This window comes from Microcaecilia unicolor, chromosome 3 (genome assembly GCF_901765095.1).
Source record: "Microcaecilia unicolor chromosome 3, aMicUni1.1, whole genome shotgun sequence".
Classification (NCBI taxonomy): Eukaryota; Metazoa; Chordata; class Amphibia; order Gymnophiona; family Siphonopidae; genus Microcaecilia; species Microcaecilia unicolor.
In genome coordinates this window covers 113,385,352-113,402,835 of record NC_044033.1, presented here as the reverse complement: position 1 = coordinate 113,402,835, position 17,484 = coordinate 113,385,352, and the positions used below count along the sequence as shown (strand labels likewise).

General features: G+C 39.1%; 1 protein-coding gene across 3 annotated transcripts in view; it reads left to right on the top strand.

The window, feature by feature from the left end:
• The window catches only part of GPCPD1 (glycerophosphocholine phosphodiesterase 1), a 158,554-nt gene that overhangs the window by 32,225 nt on the left and 108,845 nt on the right, over positions 1 to 17,484 (top strand). For all 3 annotated transcript variants that reach the window (XM_030196300.1, XM_030196298.1, XM_030196299.1), the window contains exons 5-6: positions 2,796 to 2,871; positions 5,221 to 5,262. In XM_030196300.1, the coding sequence (XP_030052160.1) occupies positions 2,796 to 2,871; positions 5,221 to 5,262 (118 nt within the window). The remainder of the gene's footprint in view (positions 1 to 2,795; positions 2,872 to 5,220; positions 5,263 to 17,484) is intronic.

Here is a 17,484-nt window from a genome sequence, read left to right as displayed (position 1 = left end):
CTCTGTCAGAATGGAAGCTAACAATGAAAGTATAAGTTCAGCCTCTGGTGGTGGTAGGTGCTTGGTTAAAGTCCTCAAAATTGTTTGAGATGGGAATTTGAGCAGCCACTGCCAGATCTATTTGTGGAATCTCCCTGCTTGCTTCTGGTGGAAAGTGGGGGTGGTCAGGGACACACTGGCAACATCCTCCTGAACAAGCTGATCACATCATCATTTGCTGTCTTTCAAAACAGTAACTCGGAAGCCACAGAGAGTAGTGTGAAGCACTCCATGCTGGTCTCTGTTGCTACCGTGTTACTGTTTTGAAAGAAGAGCACAAATGGCGATGTGATCAATTTGTTCAGGAGGACGTTGCCGGTGTGATACTTTAGAGTTTCCCCATGTTGATCTCGGCTGTGATGCCAGATGTTAAACTGATGTACAGATTACTTATCCAGGAATGAAATTGGTTAAGACATAGACATACTCTGGATTTCATTATCATATGTCTGATGGGTTTTGGCGATCCCTGAGGAAGACTTTGTGCCAAAACACGGCCCTTGTAGGGTATAGTATGTTGATACCTCTGGCGGATCAAGATTTGATTTTGTCACTGTCTAATGGAACATTTAGATATTGTTGACATTCTGTTGGAGAATAAAGTAAATATTTTTTAAGCTTGGACTTCTATCCTGCCTGATCGGTTCTGGAAAATTCTCCTTCCACCCTTTTTGTACTCTACAGAAAAGGCTACCTTGCAGAAATTGTCTTCTTTTGTTCCTAAGGTTGTGTAGCCCTTTCACTTGAAACAGTCTCTCTCTGGCTGATAGTCAGCCCATGGGAGGCAGGCTGGGTAAGTCCTGCAATTGGCGCTGAGCCCGGATATTCAGTGCTGGGCTGTTTCTGGTGACCAGCATTCAATATACGAGGGGGGGAGGGTTCGGCCAGTTTAAACCTAACCGGCCAAGTTAATATTCGGCGCTGGCCAGTTAAGTTTATAGTGGCCTGATAGGACTTCTATTTAGGTCGTCATATTTGGCTGCTAAACTTAGCCAGCGATGCTCTGAATATTCGCAGCTAGCCGGTTATAGCGCATGATATAGCCGGTTAGCCACTAAGCGGTAATATTCAGTGGGGATAACTGGCTATCTCGCAGTGAATATTAGCTGGTTAAGTTCTATTTAACCAGCCAGGAGCTGTTCCTTGACTATTAAATAGCACTGAATATCAGTTGGCCTCTCTCTTCCTGTGTTGGGAGATGTTTCTGGGGATAGGGAACATAGTTTTGTTTGTCTGGATGTAAGGCAAGCGTTGCTGGCATACTTGCAGAGAACGGAAGAGTTTCACAAGTCAGATTATTTGTCCTGTTTGATGGTCTGAAGGGGCAGTGGCTTCTAAAGCCTCTATTACACGTTGGATCTGGAAGGCAATTGTCTTTTCCTGTGTTAAGGACGGTCCTTAAGGCTCATTCCATGAGGAGCGTGGTGTCTTCATGGGCAGAGAGCAGTCTGATTCCACCATAGGATATTTGAAAAGTGGCGGTTTGGCTCTTTGAATTCTTTTGTGAAGCATTACAGAATTGATGTTCAAGCATCTCGAGACATGGCTCTTGGAGCCAGGGTGTAGGAGTCCGGTCTCCAGGGGTCCGGTACTTACTAAACATCTAAACCAGTCTGGAGGCCACTAAAGAAGGAGAAATTAGATCCTAGCTGCTAATTTTCTTTCCTTTAGGCCCTCCAGACTGGTCAAGAGCCTGCCTGCCTGCCTGCCCTCCCTGCAATCTAGAAGAAAACAGAGACATGGATTAGGCTTGGTGTTTGATTGATCACTAACACTGTTTTTGGTATACTATGTTCTGAGGTATTCAGTTCTATCAGTCTGTTCCTAGAATTACTCCTTTGTCAAACCAAAAATGAGAACAGGACACACCCTCATTAGATTTCCAAGGTGTTGCGGAGGAACAGTATGTGGGTGAGTCAGCAAAGGGGTTAGGTTCTCTCAGCTGCTTTATTAGTAGAAATGCTGGCTGGGAACTGCACAGTTATTATACAATTCTCATAGTCAGTGTTCAGTCTCCTGGTTAGCATGAATAACCCAAGCATCTTGAGTGGTCTGGAGAGCCTAAAGGAAAGAAAATTAGCAGTTAAGACCTAATTTCTCCCCAGTTTGGGGGGGTGGGGGTGGGAAGCAAATCAACTTTACACCGGGCTCCCATGTCCCTATTTACTAGTGGTGTGTGAGGGAACAAGTTGGTTGAGACCATGGCTTCATACAAAATGTGAAAATACATATCTTTTTTTTTTTTTTTTTTTTAATAGATGTACACAGTTTTAAATTAAAACCTCACAAGTTTTAAGAATAGCTTTAACATACTCTATAATAACTTTAAAATGTAAAGTTAATTTAATACTTGCTATGCCTGAAAATAAATGAAACACATTTATTTTCAAAGATAAAAGAACCTTTAGGCTTTGTTCATACTTATTCTATGAATTCTAGGATAAATATTTCTGTACTACTCCTTCCTCCTCCTTCTCCCTCTCCCCAAGAAATAAACTAATGCCCCCAAAACTCAGAAATCCAGATTTTCTGTCACGACTGCTGCTCGTATTGTGACATGGAATCTGACACAGCAAATGGCATCCCTTCCACCCAGCCAAGTAAGAGTGGTAAGAAGAAAGTTTCATCTTTGTCTCACTCATAATTGGAAAATCTGAACAAGTAAATCGAAGTTCACAAGCACCTGGTGTGGCATGGGTAGAACAGATAATGTTTATACAGTACGTTATTGTAGCCATGTAACTTTTAAATTGCAGACTGCCAGTGATCCTTGTCAAGTCATAGTTCACAAGTGGGAGACTCATCTTCGCCCAAGATCAGTAAAACCTTTAGGTAATGGATTCATCTGCATTTGCTTAAGGCAGTGCTTAAGGATTGGGTTTTTAATATGCTACACAATAGAGTAGTAGTTTTAATTTTTCAAACTATGATTACTTTTTAAAGACTGGCAGCTGTTCTGCTTTATTGCCTTATGCTTATGATTTTAGGACTTCATGGACCTTGCTCTCAAAAATCATGAAATGTATGCTAAAGATTTTTTGTTAAAATTTTAGTATTTTTTTTTCAGTAAACTTGACTCATGTTTTTCTTTAAAATTTGAAGCTAAAAATTTAATCTTTGGAAGAAGCCTCTAAATGCTTCCAAAATTATAGATTTCACATTTTTGATTTTGTTTGGTGTGGTTTTTTGTTGTTTTTGATTTGTTTGTTTTTTTTGAGACCAAGGATCCACGGTTCTAAGCATCAGTGAAATGTGAATGTATGAGTTTATCATTGTATTGGCTGAGGTGAATCTTGTAGAGAAGAACTCAGTATAACAAATTACACTTATTCTAAAATTTGTAAATAAATAAGTACTACTAAAAAGGTTCTTATTTTAAACTCAGTTGAATAATTTGGTGGTTCCATTATCTCATCTGAAACCAAAACAAAATTTGTATCTACTTAAGGTAGGGTGTTGGGAACCTCATAGGTTCTCCAAATATATCTCAGAAATGTAAGCTTTTTCACTTGGCCTTCATAAGAAAAATGTCTTACGTTTATTTTAATGGCAGATTCTATTCAGAGGAAACAAAATGGCTAAAGTCGAAGCATCCTATGGATGCATTTCATATTTTCTAATAAATTGTTCATTTTTCTTTTCAAGTCTTAGTGTAGCACAATCCAGTATATAAAATCTAATTTTCTGATGTGCACCATTTTAAAGTAGCATACCTCTAAAGAACAAAGTGTTAGGCCTAATAGTGGATTCTAGCCTATCTTTTGAGATTTTTATAAGCTAAAAAATATTCTTCCAGTTTTAATTATCACACTGCATTCTTCTTTTATAGGTTAGAACTGCTGAGTTTCCCCTGTATTAAAAATAAGTGATTAATTTGTTTTTGTCATTTTCTGTAGTAAGTTTTGTATGCTACCATTTTATAAAACCATTAACTACTAAAGAAATAGTCATGTTTAGATGCAGTGTTTTTTCAAATGATAACTCAAAACTGACATTTTTTAATTTAAAAACTATAAACCTAAATTCCAGCTGGTGACACTACCTTAAAATTATCAGAATGATTATTTAAAAAAATAATTTCCAGGTTTGCTGGGCAAGAGAGATTATATAAAAAAAAAGGTTAGGGTCTGATGCAGTAACCCCCCCCCCCCCCCCCCCCATAGTCATAGAATGGGGAGGAGGGCTTAGTGCATCAGATCCTAATCTTATTCCCAGAAATCTGTTTTTGATGATGCTGCTGCTGTACCTTGACTAGTCTTAAAATAAAACTAGTTTTCACTGTTTTGACACTAGATATTTAATTTACTAGTTTATCCATTATCTTTACAAATCGTCTCAAGGTTTATGTGAAGGAAAAAGATGGACATGAAGAATTAATGATATTTTCAGTAATAAGAACTAATTTATAGTATACTAAGGAACAAGCATTTTCATTGCGGCCTGTAAAACACAAGGTGGAATTGTTCTTGCATACTAAAAACATGTAGACTAGTAAGCAGGTGCAGTTTTCTTGGTTGGTGGATTGCAGCTGTTTTTTCATAGGTATGCACATAGTGCTTCTGTGATTCTCCTTCTTCCATATATTTGTTTTTTAACCCTTGGAAGAATTTCTAATATGTAACATTACATAGGGACCAGTTCAAATTGTTTCTGACCATATGCATCCCTAAAATAGAAGTCTTTAATATATATATGCCATAAAAGAGAGAATTGGCCAAATAGATTGACTGATAAATTCTCTAAATAAAAAGGCTTTCTCTCATGGGGTCAGCATGTGCAGCTAAGAAAAGTTTGATTTGGGCCTGTTGTTGTGAAACTCGTACAAAAAGGGACCAGATACTTTACAAGACTTGAACTTATTTGGTTAGTAGAAAGATTTTCTCAGTTGCTAGTTTTTCTGTGTCTAGTACTATTAATTTACAAAAAATTTGCTTCACATTTAATTGAAATATGTACATTAATCGTCGCTACTGAAAAATAGATAAAGGTCTTATGAATCTAAATCGCCCTTGGGAATACTCAAAATGGCTGCAGTAAATATGCTTATTCTGTGTGTCAGCGTCTAGTCTTTTGGTATAATGGAATATCTAAATAAAATGGAAAGGTAAGGAAGTACTCTTATATTTTGCTTCTGTAAAAGCCATAAGTAATTAGATCATTTTTTCCTTCTTTCAATTGTAGAGTATAAATGCCTTAGAAATGATGGACAGTTTGGGAATCACGGTAAGCTGAATTGATACAAGTTTTCTAAGATCAGACCTTTTAGTGTATTGACTGTCATATCTTGTTAAGTTGTAAGGTCTATATAAATTCATATGAAATTTTGTTTTTTACTTTTTTTGTTTTTACATTTGTGCAAAAGAAAAATAATCTCATGCAAGCAAGTACTTAAATTTAAATGTTTTTTTTTAAAAACTTTCATGAGTATTTTCTGGACTATCTATTGACCAGTGTCCTACTGTAATTTCACAAAAATGCAACCTTCATTTTTGCATAAATTTTTGTCTATTTAGGAGCGCTTTTACTAAGTTGTGTTAAGTGCTAATACATGTTAATGCAGGAAACAAGCTAGTTTTGCCATTTGTGTGTGGTATTTGTATTTTATTTTTTTAAAGGGGGCATGTCAGGGGTGGAGAATGGGCATGGAAGCCTTACCCAGCTATCACGTTGCACTACCTGAATAAGGTAGACAAAGCCGGAGTGCTTAGCACTTCCTAAATAGGAGGCTGTTAACTGCTCCTGTGTTAGCATTAGCATGTGGCCATTAAAAAAAAAATTAGTATTAGTAGTTTCTTGTACAGAAACTAGTATTATAGGATTTAATTTAATTTAAAAAATACTTATATTCCATATGATCTATACAATTCTCAGTGGATTTCAGATAACACACAGAATAAAATAATAATAAAACAACTTATATAACAATACAGCATACATAAAATCATTACTCAAATACTCCATTTTTGCCTGATTCTTATAACACAAGACTCACTATGTAGAAAATCAGTTTGACTTCACTGTATACCTGAGTAAACAGACATGCCTGCAACTCTTACTCTGCATTTTCCTGAGCCCAAGAAGTAAGGAGTTCCACAATTGTAGACCAACTGTTGTAAAAATAGCAGATTGATTATATCTCTAAGCACACAAACCTAAAAGAAGGAACCTCCAAAGTGCTCACTGGTTGATATAAATGTAAACTTGCAGAAATCAATACAGAAGCTTTGTTGTTAAGGACCTTGAACACGTCTACGCACCAAAATGGAGTTACCGCATGGTTCTTGCGGTAATTTCATTTTTGGTGCGCATCTGAAAAAAAATTTTTCTGGTGACCGCAGCAGACTCACGCAGGTCATTACCATCCGAATTCTTTACCACTAGGTCTATGGCTGGCAGTAAAGTCTCAGACCCAAAATTGACAAGCAGCAATTTTGATTTTTCAGTGCACTTTTGTAAAAGGACCCCCAAAGAAGCCAACTTATACGTTTTATTCTGAAAGCAATTGGTGACCAGTTGAGCTGTTCCAGTACTGCTGAAATGTGTATAACATGAGCAGCCAATTAAAATTCTAGCAACAGCATTTTGTGCAACTTATAACGCGCTCATTAAGGCCTCTTATCAAGTGCTAGTGGCTCCCGGTACAGTAATACTGACAAAGCCCATTCATTTTGAATGGGCTCCATCAGCATTGCTGCGCAGGGACCATTAACACGGCTTCATAAAATAGGCCTTAAGTTCTTAGATGTACCTACCAATAGTCTATTGCAATAATTGAAACAAGGACTGCTAATACTTTGAAGTACTATCCTGATATTATTTTGATTCGGGAGCTCTTTCAATGATCTCAGCAATCATAATCTAAACACATCCCTAACCACAGAAATTTCATCATTTCCTAGAAAAAAAAATTGGGGATGATATCTGAACGAGATTCAGCAAGCAATAAAATCTGTGTCTTGGCAACATTTAACTTTAAATAATTAGCTTTCATCCATTGATTTATTGTTGACAAATATAATCCAGAAGGAATCAAAACTGGATATCACTGGCATAAATTCAAAATTATAAACCTAGACAATTCAAATGTCTACACAAAGGCAAAAGAAATATATTAAAAGGCACTGCTGACAAACAGGAGCCCTGAGGGATCCCTGTACAAATCTCAAAATCTGCAGAACAATAAGAATTCATCATCATACAGAAATGCCAGCCAGAAAGAAAAGTGAAAAACCATTTTAAAACTACCCCACTGAAATCAATTGCTTCTAACCGGTTAACCAAAATTGAGAATCATCATACCTATTTCCCCACACTCCAGCTCCACCCCCCACCCAGGTATGACATTTCATTCAGATTTGCACCATTTGAGCACCAGTTTATGCTTTACACATGCCCCTGAAATAGAAGTCAATTTTCCACACAGAAAAACAAGCTAGGTCAGTTCATTTGAAGTGCAGGAAGGTCAGAGCATTTAGTCTTTTTACTAAGCATATTTTAAAACTGTCTTTTTATTGTTTAATGTCTTTGGTCATCAATTGTTGCTTAGGGGACCTTTTACTAAGCTGCGGGAAAAAGGGCCCTGCGCTAGTGGTGGAGGCCGTTGTTACTGCGCGCCGGGGCCCTTTTTACCACAGCGTGTAAAAAGCCCCAGACAAACATGTCCATGCGGTAAGAGAACTCATTGCATGGTCATGCAATGGGGAGCCCTTACCGCCACCAATTGAAGTGGCAATAAGGGCTCCCGCGGTAACCCAGCAGTAACCGGGCAGCGTGCAGTGATGCCCGATTACCGCTGGGTTACTGCTGCATAAGCCATTTCTGGGGGTTGTCTTTTTTTCCCACGGAAATGGTGCACGCTCGGGGTGGAACTACTGCCGGCAGCCGTTTTGGGCTGGCGGTAGTCCCGATTTAGTGTTTGGTAAGCCTGTATTGGGCTTACCAATGCAGACCCCTTTAGTTTTCTATAGTGGGGCAAGTTGCTTTTAACATTTAATAGTACACTTAGGGCCAAATTTTATATATTGTGCCTGGGCAGAAGAGCAGCGCTGTAGGTTCTCCTCCGGACCAGGTCCTCCCTAGCCTCCAACGGGGGCCTGGCCATGACGCCAGAGTTTTCTGTCTCCTGCTCCTGTTGGGACGCGATCACTCGGGTCCCGTCAGGAGCAGAGGAGAAAGAGAGAGACCCTGGCGCCGGGCCCCCCCCCCCTCTTTCAGCAGCTATGCTTCCCCCTACACCTTCCTGTCATCTTGAACTTCATTTCATACATTTGAAGAAGTGGACTCTGATCCTTGAAAGCTCATTCCTCAAATTGATTAATGTGTGAAGTGTCACCTGCCTCTGTCAATTTTGTGACACCAGACTAGCACGGCTACCCGCTTTTAAAATCTGTATGGTATTGGAGTGAGAACTGTTTGAATGCTCAGATGCAATTTTATTATGCTCATAGTAAAAGCAGTAGAATTAAACTTCCTGCTTGGTTATAGATTTGAAATGCATGATGTGTTTTGCTCTTTTATGGTACATTAAAAAAACAAAAGCAGGGAAGGAGTAGAGGCTAGCCAAAAGGATGATCCACCGCAGGAGATGCTACTTAGTCACTTGCCTATAGAGTTTGATTGTGACCCCTGAGGCATCCTTTTGGCCAGCCTCTACTCCTTCCCTGTTTGTGCTGCTTTCTGTAGAGGTACCTCCCTGTTCGCTGTGCCTACATTAAAAAAAGAATCCTAATGTGCTATGCTAGGAGAGTTTTATATCCCGCAATATCCCTTTCCAGGTTCAGAATGGGTTATAAAAACATAACAGCTTAACACGCAGCCTAGCTCAAAACATAAATGCCAGAATAGTATCAGAAAGAGTTCTCAAATAACCATGTCTTAACACTTACGAAATACAATGTAGGTTGAGCTCCAACAGACAGCTGAAGATAGAGTTCATATCTCAGTTGCACAATAATAAGATCCTGCGTGTATTCTACTAATTACCTTTGCGTGATGGAGAAAGCAACAATAAATGCTTGACGTTTCTGGTACTAATTTGCCTTCCCAACAATTTAATTAACAAAGTAAAATTATCGGGCAGATTCCCACATAATGTTTTAAACACTAGCACAACTTAAATGTAATCCTCAACTCTACTGGAAGCCAATGCAAATCCAGAAATAGAATCACATGATCAAATTTTGACTTCTGGTATATCAGTCTTGCAGCTGTATTCTGCACCAGCTGTAGTTTCTTCATAGATTTTACTGATAATCCAGTATATAAAGAAAAACATCCAGTAACAACAATACCACAGCTTGGACTAGTTTTCTGAAATGTTGCTGATGAAAATAAGAACGAACCAAATGCAATTGTCTCTGTTTAAAGAATGCTTTTCAAACCACCAAGGTAACTTTGCATCAAAATTCAGAAGAGTCCAAAGGAACCCCCAATACTTTAGACACAGTATCTATCTTAAAAATCATACTATCAGTTAATTGAACAGAAGCTAGAATAGTCCATCTTCAAACTGAACCATAAAAATTTGGTCTCTTCCATTTAATCAGTGTCAACGTCCATCGAACCTGTTGCATAACTTCCAATAATCTACAAGTGAACAATTTCATATCCATATGAACAAGAATCTATAGAAATATATCATTTGCACATTAAAAACTCCTTTTTTTTAGAGCAGAAGATCATATTTAATGTACTCTATTAGGATTTATTTACCACATTTTGGAAGGTATTCACTCTGGCCCATTTACTAAGGTGCACTAAAAAATGGCCTGCGGTAGTGTAGACGTGTGTTTTGGGTGCGCACAGAATCATTTTTCAGTGCACCTGTAAAAAATGCCTTTTTAAAATATTTGCCGAAAATGGACATGCAGCAAAAGAAAATTGCCGCGTGTCCATTTTGGGCCTGAGACCTTACCGCCTACCATTAACCTAGCAGCAAGGTCTCATGCGGTAACCAGGTGGTAATGGTCTACATGTGTAAAATGCCGATTACCGCCTGTTCGGCAGAAAATAAAAATATTTTCCGTTGCACGTCAAAAATGAAATTACCACAAGGGCCATGCGGTAGACGGGCAGTAATTCAAAATTGACACACTTAGTAAAAGGGCCCCTCATGACGGTGTACAGTAAGAATAGATCAAACATGAGTAATAGGCAATTACAGCAGTAAAAATATTCAAATACAAAGTATGGTATAGTATACTACTTCTATATATAAAACACAAGAGCTCAAGGGGATACATTCAAATTTAGTCAACAAAACAAACCAATCCCCTACCTCAAAAGTTACAGAGAACCCTCAATTGGAGTAAAAAGCCTCAACAGCCTCCTTGAAAACGGATTAAAAATTCTGCTGATTTATGGAGTGCCCGCTGTCATCACTGGCTCAAAAAACTTCCAAGAAGTGTCACAGACTTATACACTTTAATACTCAAAGAAATCTTTCTCTTATATAGATACACAGAGTCATCACTTAGCCCACGGACAACTATGGCCAGAGTTTCGTTCAGTGCTTGAGGGTTCGTGGTTTGTATAGCTCACTTCACTATCCTAGATCGTCTCTATCTGCAGTCCCATAAATATTATTATTACTGCACATTATGTATAGCTTCAAACAAGATAAAAATCCTAACCATATAGAGCTTTTATTAAAATAAAATTCTCAATAAGAATATTCATATTATATGGTTTATAGGATGAAAACAATTCTTAAGCATATGGGCAATGACTATCATTTTAACTTAAACACAAGTTTATTATCCATCAGATTAACACATTCCCAAAAATAAGTGAAAGAAGGACTCCAGAATAAAAAATAGTCTTAATGCAATTAAAAATAAAACATCAAACCGGGGGATATAAAGGTCCTCCATAAAATAGTCACAAAGAAAAGACGGGGGCAATAATGGCATTAGATCTATTTGCATATGTGCATGAATTATCAAAAAGTGATGTTACTTCTGTTGACTTTAAAAACAAACCAAAAAAGCAATTACTGATATAAGTTAAACAAAAAAAAAACCCAGCATAGATGCTAAAACAGTTAAACAAACATATATGCAGAACATGAAAATCAGCACAGTGGCTAATGCACTGTGGGAAGTCTTCTCCCAGATGGAGATTCTGGCAGAAATATTGATCGACCAAGGTACTACCTTTATGTCCAGAGTTATAAAGCAAGTGTGTGCCTTTCTCAAAGTGAAGACTTTAAGAACATCAGTGTACCATCCACAGACAGTCTGGTAGAACACTTCAGTAAGATGCTGAAATAGATGTTGAAAAGGTTGTGGCCGAAGATAGGAAAAACGGGGATTCTCTACTCCTATACATAATGTTTGCCATCCGGGAAGTACCCCAGAGTTCAACAGGATTCTCTCCATTTGAACTGATATACAAGAGAAGGCCTAGAGGAATCCTGGATGTGAATTGAGAAGCGTGGGAAGAGGAACCCAGGCTGGGGAAGAACTTTTGCTGAAAATGTGCTCACCATGCAAATAAGGCTAAAGAAAGCCGGTAAGGCCGCCAAGCTTTGCCTGGAGAAGGCTCAAATGGGTCAAGCCTGAGCCTACAATCAGAATGCAGTTCAAAGAACCTTCCAGTGAGGGAATAGAGTCCTAGCCCTTTTACGCTCTTCCAAAAGTAAGTTGTTATGCAAGTGTCAAGGTACTTATGAAGTCGTGGAAAAAAACAGGACCTGTCAACTATAGGATTGCTCAACCGGACAAGAGGGACAAGGCAAAGGTCTTCCACATCAACTTGTTGAAAAAGTGGGTCCCCATGACAGCAGCCTTAGTTCAAAGAGATGACTTTGGGCTGGAGATCCCAATAGACTTCAGACCCTTGCAAGTCCCATTTAGTAACCATCTCTTTGACTTGCAGAAGGCTGATCAGGAGCACTTGGTACGTCAGATCAAAGATGTGCTTTCCGAAGGGCCAGGTTGGACCCACCTTACAACTCGTGATATTATCACTGAACCAGCAGCGTCCTTATCGAATCCCAGAAACCTGTTAGCAAGCAGTGGCGAAAGAGGTTGCTGAAATTCTAAGATTGGGAGTTATCGAAGAGTCTAGCAGTAGTTGGGGATCTCCCATTGTGCTGGTACCAAAACCAGATGGAATTATCCGGTTTTGCATTGAATTCCAGAAGGTGAATGCTGTCTCCAAGCTAGAGGCTTATCCAATGCTAAAGGTGGATGAAGTCATTGAGCGGCTGGGAGGGGCCTGATCCATTTCAACCCTGGACCTGACCAAGGGTTATTGACAGGTACCTCTCACCCGATCTGCCAAGGAGAAGACGGCCTTTTCAACACCCCAGAGGTTGTTCCAATTTATGGTATGCCCATTCGGCATGCATGGAGCTCCAGCTACCTTTCAGCAACTTGTGGAACACCTACTTAGACCCCATGGCAGCTACACAGCTGCCTACTTAGACAACATTGTCATCTACAGTAAAGACTGGAGGATCCATCTCATCCAAGTAGAAGCAGTGATGGATAGTCTTTGGACTTCTGGGTTAACAGCAAAGCCCAAAAACTGCTTCTTGGGAGAACAAGAAATCCAGTATCTGGGGTACTCAGAAAGGACAAGTGAGACCCCAGATCCAGAAAATAGAGACAATCACCCAGGTGCCAGTACCCCAGACAAAGAAGCAAGTATGAGCCTTCTTCAGGATCGTTGGGTGTTACTGCTGGTTTTTTCCTGGGTTTGCTGAGAAAGCAGAACCGCTGACCTGCCTCCTGCAAAAGAAGATCTCCGAGAAGATACATTGGACGGAGGAGTTGGATGTGTCCTTCTGAACTCTGAAGAGGGCCATTTGTTCAGAGCCGATGCTGATCACCCTGGATTTTAATCAGCCCTTTATCGTGCAGACTGATGTGTTAGAAGTTGGACTTGGGGCTGTTCTGTCTCAGGAAGTGAATGGGGAAGACCACCTGGTGACATACATTAGCCAGAAGCTGTTCCTGAAAGCGAGGAACTATGTGGTGATTGAGAAAGAGGCTCTGGCAGTCAAGTGGGTCCTGGAAACATTCCAGTACTATCTGCTGGGCCAAAACTTCCTCCTGGTCACTGACCATCAACCCCTGCAGTGGATGGCTCAACATAAGAATTCGAATGCACGTGTAATGCGGTGGTTCCTCAGTCTTCAACCTTTTCACTATCAGTTGAAACACTGGCTGGGCCGAGAGCATGCTAATGCGGACATTTTGTCCTGGGAGGAGGACCATGAAATGGCAAGTGCTCAACTGGACACGGTTGCGCTGAGGGGAGGGTATGTGACAGGGTTTATAGAACAGTGCCCCTCACCCTTAAGAAAAGTCCCTCTTTAACTAACCTGGGTCACCTTAAGAGCACTGATCCCGCCCTAGGAGGGAGTGGGCCAGGAGGGGCAGTGTCGATACCTGGGAGTTTAAAAGTTTAAGGAAGCCCAGGAAAGGAAAAACTGAAGCCCCAGCATACGTCTTTACTGAACACTTCTAGCTGCTGTGATCTGGCTGAGGTAAGCCAAACTTTTATTTGAAGAATTGTAAGCCTTGTTCTGAGGTCTGGCTGGAGCCAGACCTGGAAATACGAAGAAAGAAAGACAAACTACAAACTATATTTATGGCATGACTGTCGCAGGCCCATGAAAATCTTTTCCCCCCTCTGAAAGTACCCTGGGTATTTAGCGAGTAGTGAGGTTTAATTTGTATTAGCAAGTTTCGAGAGGGGTAATGAGTGGGTTGAGTGGGGCATGCATGGTGAGAGAGTAAGTGGTAATTGATATATGGAGCAAGATTAAAAGAATGTAATTTATAAAATTTGATTAATAAAATGTGATGTTTCAGGCATAACTGACCATATGCATAATATTTACCCTCTGAAAGTAAGAGACTTTACCTTTGTTCTAGGCCTGTGAAGGAACAGGCCTCAGATTTAGGTTAATAAAGCACTTATTTCATGTTTACAATCTTGTCCAGTTGTGTTATTGACAGGGCCACCCCATAACCCTTGCCCTGGGGTCTCACACCACTAAAAACTCAAGTTTTATAATGAAAGGTACACATGCAACCAGTCTAAAATTAGAAACTTGAGACAGATCCATATTATTTACCCTTAGGGATAGGAGTAATAGAATAGAATTTTTTATTTATACACCACCTTTGTCCAAAGTATATATACAAAAAAAACACACGTAATAAAAACACAAGAGGAACAACTTCAAAGGTGGTAAAGGCTAAAATGGTAGGAAAAAATTTTCTGCTAAGAGTGCATCCATAAATACATTACTGCAACGCCAGGAAGGCACAAAAAATGCTAAACAAAATAAATAATCTCTTAGCATCTTCTTAAGTCACAAGCTGAGATTCAGTTTTCAAGTGCAAAGGCAGCTTGTTCCATTGTATAGGCATTATGACAGAAAAAGCCCCGGTTCTGGTCAAGTCCAAACAAAAATGCTGCAAAGCCGGAACTACAAGGTTATGTTGATCTTGTGACCGCAAACTATGTGTTAGTGCATACATGCCATAGTAAGAACAATTTCCCTAGTCAAAGAAGAAAACCAACCCTGAGACAGGATGGAATTAAAACAAACCAATCAATTCATCACACTTGCAGGAGCATCATCCAACAAAAAAACTGGACAAATAACTAGTGGACCACAAGTTTGCGATAATCTCTTGACCAATAGGTAACTTCCAAGTTCATAACTGGATAATAAACCAATTCCCATCAGTTAATATACCCGCCAATGAAACAGAATCCAGCCTAAGTACTCTGGAATGGAAATAATTACTTAAATTATTATTAAAAGATTTATATATAATATTGATTTTACCCCAAAAAATATAATGCTAGATCTTTAGCCATTGGTTGTATCATTCCAGAAGCCCACACTGTTGGAACATGTCAAACATTTGAAAATACCAAATAGCTTATTCAAATCTGTACAATCCATACCCATCAACTTAAAATAGTAATCCTTCTTTGCTTATTTAATCTGAGAATTATAGCAAGGACATTTTCTCCATTTTTCCCTAAGCACAGGCTCATCTGATTTCTTCCATGCAAGGTCTGCCTAACAATATTCATGCTTAAGAGCATTCAAAGTAGTAGAAAACCATTGGTTAACCCTGCCCATTATCTGTTTCTTACTAACCAGTTCTCCCAAGAAATACCATGATTAGAATATTCTTCATTCAATAATGTTCCAACTTTTTCCTATACTACCTGTGAATCAATTTTCTCTCTATTAATAATCTTTTTCGAAGAACATTGAGGTTCATGGGATAATGCAAGTTTCATTGTAAAATTGCATACATAATGATCTGACTATGGTACAAAAAGGCAGCAATTGATTATCATTAGCTAGAACTGCATCAATAGAATGTCCCTTCTCATGAGATGGAATAAACTTAGAAATCTGACATGAAAAATACTCTAAAATAAAGTTAAGAAATCACTAACCAGCCTATTCAAGTGCACATTAAAATCACCCACCAGTAAAACAGAGGAGCATGACAAAACAGAATCTATAATACATTCAGACCAGGTAGTCTGTAAACTAATAAAAGACCTGAAGAATCACCTTTGGGTGACAAAAGAGCTTCAAAACCAGGTTCAAGAAAGATGTAAATTTTTTCAATGTTTAAAAAAAATCTCCATATAATTTTTATTTATTTATTTAGATTTTGCTCACACCTTTTTCAGTAGTAACTCAAGGTGTGTTACATTCAGGTACATTGGATATTTCTCTGTCCCAGGAGGGCTCACAATCTGAGTTTTGTACCTGAGGCAATGGAGGGTTAAGTGACTTGCCCAAGATCACAAGGAGCAGCAGCAGGATTTGAACCGGCCACCTCTGAAGACCAGTGCTCTAACCACTAGGCCACTCCTCCACTCCCATTGCTAACCCTCCACCCTTCCTCATAAAATCTTATAACCAGGAGAACACAATTCTAATAAAATTGTGTCAAGTTTCTTTTAACCAAGTTTCTACAATAAAAGCAATTTTTACCTCCTGAGTCCTCCGTCATATCCCGTATAAGCATTGTATTGTTACAAACTGATCTAGCATTCATATAGCAACAAGGAATAGGAGTTGTAGTTATTTCCCCATGGTCAATTGTTAAACAAACAAAAAAAAAGGATGTATCAGATCTCATTCTCTTTTTAAAATTTAAAAGGTCAGTGTTTTAATTCAGCTACTTCAATATTATGTGTCATCCTTTCCAAACAATCTATTAAGACTCCATTTTATGTAATCTCAGAGAATCAAATCTTTTCTCCTAACTTCAGAGATGAGAACAGGGATATTGCTATTAATCCCTGATCCCATCCCTGATAACCTACTATTGGCTAAAAGCCAGATAAACTATGATTATCCATCGTCTTTTTAAACTAAAGAGTAAAAGTCAATAAAATAACATACCTACTACTACAGCATACTCCCGTTACCCACTAAGGGGCACATGCCCCTTAAGTGTGTCCCTGAGGCGGCATGCCCTAGGAAATGACGCACTTTTACTGCCGAAGGGAAGTTGGGTACTGATTTAATCACAAATATAGGCAGGGCTTAATTCCACACCACAGAGCTTCCCCAGCATCCCTTAGAGCCAGCTTAGGATGGAACAGCAGCAGTTCGAGCTGTGCAGATGATGTGTCAGAGTAGCACAAAGTGCAAGATTAGTGCAGGCACTTACAGTTACCACTGAGGAAAAGGCATGAGCCGAGAACAGCTCCTTCTTAATCTTTTAACACAGAGAAACTATAAGCTAGAGCTTAATGCCCTATTCCCTGTCCCCACTGGGGACACTGTACATTACAACTGTTGCCAAAGCTAGAAGGTTTAAACATCTTGAGTGAAAAAAAAAGTGTGTAGCAAATGTAAGTTGATATAGAATGATTCAGTTTTTTTTCTTGCCTTTTTGCAGTGTCTTCTTCTTTCTTGCATTCATTCTTGGTTTTGCAGTTTCCTGTCATGCCTCCTTGATTCACCAAACAACCCTCCTCTTCAGTAGTCTCTCATCCTTTTATTTACCTTAAAACTTTTTCCCTTTGTCCCTCCATCATATCATATTCTTTTGAAACATTTTCTATCCACTTCCTTCTGTGCTTTTATCCAGTTTTACATCCTCCCACCCCTGATTTCCTCTTCATCTAGGGCTGCAAGCAAGGGTTTTCAGGATACCCCCTAATGAATATATGTGAGAGAGATTTGCACAGTTACTACATTCATTATATGCAGATCTCTCTCATGCATATTAGTGATATCCTGGAAAATATGACTGTTGGCAGCCCTGGAGGACACTGAAGACCAAGGCTTTAAAATCTTTTTTTGTTCCCAAACTGGTCTAGTCCATCATTATACACTGATTCCCAATTGAAGAGCTTCTTTCCAATACACTGCTGCCCAGGTGAAGGGCTTATTTCCAAAACACTGCTGCCCAGTTGAAGGGCTTCCTCTTTCCA